This window comes from Priapulus caudatus, unplaced genomic scaffold, assembly GCF_000485595.1.
Source record: "Priapulus caudatus unplaced genomic scaffold, Priapulus_caudatus-5.0.1 Scaffold1362, whole genome shotgun sequence".
Lineage (NCBI taxonomy): Eukaryota > Metazoa > Priapulida > Priapulimorpha > Priapulimorphida > Priapulidae > Priapulus > Priapulus caudatus.
In genome coordinates, this window is record NW_014578423.1 from 67,840 (window position 1) to 71,665 (window position 3,826).

The 3,826-nt window shown below is 43.0% G+C and overlaps 1 protein-coding gene across 4 annotated transcripts in view; it reads right to left on the reverse strand.

Annotated features, from left to right (window-relative positions):
• LOC106816380 overlaps nucleotides 1-2,274 on the reverse strand; it is a 19,576-nt gene extending 17,302 nt beyond the window's left edge. For 3 of the 4 annotated variants that reach the window (XR_001394883.1, XM_014820980.1, XM_014820981.1), the window contains exons 1-2: nucleotides 1,806-2,274; nucleotides 719-806 (exon numbers count right to left, since the gene is read on the reverse strand). Coding sequence is in view for 3 of the 4 variants with exons in the window: in XM_014820980.1 (XP_014676466.1) it covers nucleotides 719-806; nucleotides 1,806-1,983 (266 nt within the window). In the remaining variant the exon portion in view is untranslated. The remainder of the gene's footprint in view (nucleotides 1-718; nucleotides 807-1,805) is intronic. The other variant, XM_014820982.1, reaches the window with a different exon arrangement.
• Between the last annotated feature and the right edge of the window lie 1,552 nt (nucleotides 2,275-3,826).

Genomic DNA, 3,826 nt, shown 5'->3' on the forward strand with positions numbered 1-3,826 from the left:
GCCTGCACATCTTTCTACGGCGTCCGTGCTAGGACGTGGAGAGCAGCAGCGAGGGTGAGGCGGTCGCCTCACATGCTTGTCTACTGCGTGCGATGGCTAGGATGTGGAAGGCAGCGAGCGAAGGTGAGGAGTCGCGCTCACATTGTCGTACGGCGTCGGATGGCTAGGAATAGTGGAAGACAGCGAGCGAATCGGGTGGGGCGGCGGTCGCTCACATCTTGTCTACGGCGTGATGGCTAGGATGTGGAAGCAGCGAGCGAGGGTGGAGGCGGTCGCCTCACGATCATTGTCTACGCAGTCGATGGCTAGGATGTGGAAGCAGCGAGCCGAGGGTGGCGGCGGTCGCCTTACATCTTGTCTTACGGCGTCGATGGCTAGGGAGTGGAAGCAGCGAGCGAGGCGGTGGCGGTCGCGCTCACATTCTGTCTACGGCGTCGATGGCTAGGATGTGGAAGCAGCGAGCGAGGGGGAGGCGGTCGCCTCACATCTTGTCTACGGCGTCGATGGCTAGAGATGTGGAAGCCAGCGAGCGATTGGGTGGCAGGCCGGATTCGCCGTACACATCCTTGTGTCACGGCGTTGGATTGGCTAGTGATGTGGACAGCGAGCCTGTAAGTCGAGGGTGGCGAGGGCGGTCTCGCCTCACATCTTGTCTTACGGCGTCGGATGGCTAGAGGATGTGGAAGGCGCACCGTGTTCAGAATTATGGCAATCATACAAAACCTGCTCCTTTTCTTCTTCCGTGAAAATGCACCGCCTCGGATGTGCCTTCTTCTTTGGATTTCCAATGTACCACAACACACTTCCTAAAACACAAATTTACTACAATTTAGAACACTGCAATTCCCACTGAAACCAGTTTACTTTTTAGGAAAGGGTACTTTAATTACGTTTAGAAAGTGTAGCAATTAGAAAGGGTAAGTATTTAGTGCTGCTGCTGCTTTGCTTCTGCAGGGGCCAGTATTTGCTGCTGCTGCTGCTGCTTTGCTGCTGCTTTGCTGCTGCTGCTGCTTTGCTGCTGCTGCAGGGGTTATTATATTTTCCCGTTTCCCCCCGTTTTTTGGCTTAGATGACCTCGGAGGTCAAATTCAATGTGCCCATGACATTCAGCATGCAAAGTTACATCTAATAGCCATCCTTGGACATATCTAGAGTGAAAAATCACGGAGAAAAGCGATGTCAAAAACACACACACACACACAAGATTAGCCTCTTTATAGTAAGGATAACATTTCAGTCATCAAAATTCTGAATAGTCTAACATTTGTTAATGCCATGAGCTACTATGTCGCGCGAGTCACATACTTAAGAGAATGATGCTCACTTAAAAAAAGGCTTCTAGCAGTGCAAATGAAGTATGGAGAGAGTATTGGGTACCTATAGTTCACCAGGTAAAACTCAGATCAAACCTATTATATTCTACGAAAAGTCAAATGTGTGAAGTATACTTCAACACATGTGTGTTAGTAGCCTGTCATACGAGTCACGTAGAATAGCTTGTAATTTCTGAGAATATATTAATGCGGCTGCAATAACGTCAATGCAAAAATATGCATAACTAGTGCCTTTACTGAAATAGCAGTATTTTCTACTAAATGCAAGTAGCAGCAAGCTAATATAGGAATGCCAGACCATTAAAAGTGAGATTTTTGCAGAAATGTCATGCAAGTCACTTTGAAATGGCCGATATTTATAAGCAAATATTTAAGTGTATAACCGTATTATGAAATTGCATGAAAAAAATCCATAATATACTGCTTTTATGTTACTTTAATAAACATTACAGTGACATGCGCAATACATACCAATGAGCTTAAAATACAGCGCATACTTCCACAGTTCCGATTTCGCCGATTTTGTTAGTTGCCTGGGGTAGTCTCCTGTTGGGTAAATCCATGAGTAGGTAGGTAGACATGGAAAAAGAATTATACAATTTGTTGACAATTCAATTAATATTTGTGGTACATGAAAACTCCATATCATTTAGAACTCTTATCTTACCCTACTGAGCCAAGCTGACATAGATATATGAGAGATGTTGGCGTGCGGACTGTTTATTGTAAGTGGACAAATCGTAATGTCAGTCACACTATATTATGTACATTCGTGGATATATCCTTCATCATTTTTTCATTTTTTTTTATTCTATGTATTTTAGTGGGATATGGTCTTGTATTTGTATTTGTATTTTCCAGTCAGTAGTTTGAAGACAATTTTGAATCAGAGTTGACTAGATTTTTTGCATGTACATTTTTCGTAGACGTCATGCAGTCGCGCTCCAAACTTCCACCTCAACACATAAGAAGCACAGAGCTAATGATGAAGTGACAATAGCAAGGGCCAAGTGCAGCCGTACAAAATTTCCCAGCTATAGTGTATACATTTTCTAGCTAGATTAGGATGATAGGAGAAATTTCTCCTAGTCTAAACCTTTTTCTCCGGTCATCCTAAACTAGCTGGGAAATGTATCCACTAGCTGGGAAATTTTGCTAGAAGTTAGAACACTCGAGTCAAGACAGTGAATATTTGTGTGAACCTTACCTTTTAAGATTATTCAATTTACTGTCTAAAGATCCAGCATTAATTGGCTGTTGCACTGAAGTGAAGAATGTTTTGTGTTGATCTGTCGACTTGATTAACTTGTCTCTCCGTCTTCGATATATTCCCTTGGAACTAGTACTACTACTAACTAGTACTAGTAGTAGTACTAGTATAGTAGCATGTAACTAGTATAGTCGTACTCGACGTCAAGACGCAAGTGTCGCGTTTCCTGCAACTCGGTTGAAGTATTTACCGGATGACGTCATGTGACGTCACGGTTAGGTGCGCATGCGCAGAACACGCCGTGTCGACTTATTTACCGGCTGAGAAATTTAACGCGACACCGGCTGCCGGGCATATATAGGCACTCTTTACTATTTAATAGTAGGCCCTATTATTATTAGTAATACTATTTAGTATTATATTTTTAGTACTACTACTACTACTAGTACTAGCTCTGATCCAGTTCAGACCTTGCTTAGCTTACATTAATAAATTGTGCCCTAGAATTAAAATTTTTATAATCTAACGAGACTAGCGACAGTCTCTGATTATTAAATAATAAATCATTAAATGAACAATTTATTGCCATATATTGATCAATACTGTAGACAGTATAGACTATAGAGGTCTACAGTGTGAGTAGACCGAATAATTCTGCCCCATATAACCTTTTTATATTGGCAGTGGCTACGGGTACGGTAGCCGTATCTTAATGTCTCGAGGCTACGGGTACGGGAGTCCATTCGCTTTCATACTTAACGAGACAAAGATGGCGGCGGCGGCGCCAGATTTCGAAATAACGCCTTGGGAAATAAATTCACGATTTGAGAGTTTAGATGAGCTAGAACCCTAACCCTAAACCTAACCATAACCCTAAACCTAACCCTAACCCTAACCCTAACGCTAAAAAGGGGCTTCAACGACCGACGGCTACCTTACCCGTAGCCACTGCGTTTTATATTTTGGTGAGGGTTATTGAAACAGAACGGTGTTCATTGAAATTTCGTGAGATCGCATGCAAAATGAACGCGGGCTATAGTTACAGTACTACTATGTACTACTACAGTGTTAGCTCCAAGAAACGGTATTGCTAGGGTTAGAATAGTGTATACTGTATAGACATATAGTGTATACAGGCCCGTAGCCAGGGGGGGTCGGGGGGTTCAAACGAACTCCCTCCCCAAGCAAAAAAATTTTTTTATTTTAAATTTGCAGGAATTTCACCTCAGGTCGCTCCATTTTAGTGTAATAATTGCAAAATCTCCATCGTGCGGGAGGGTGA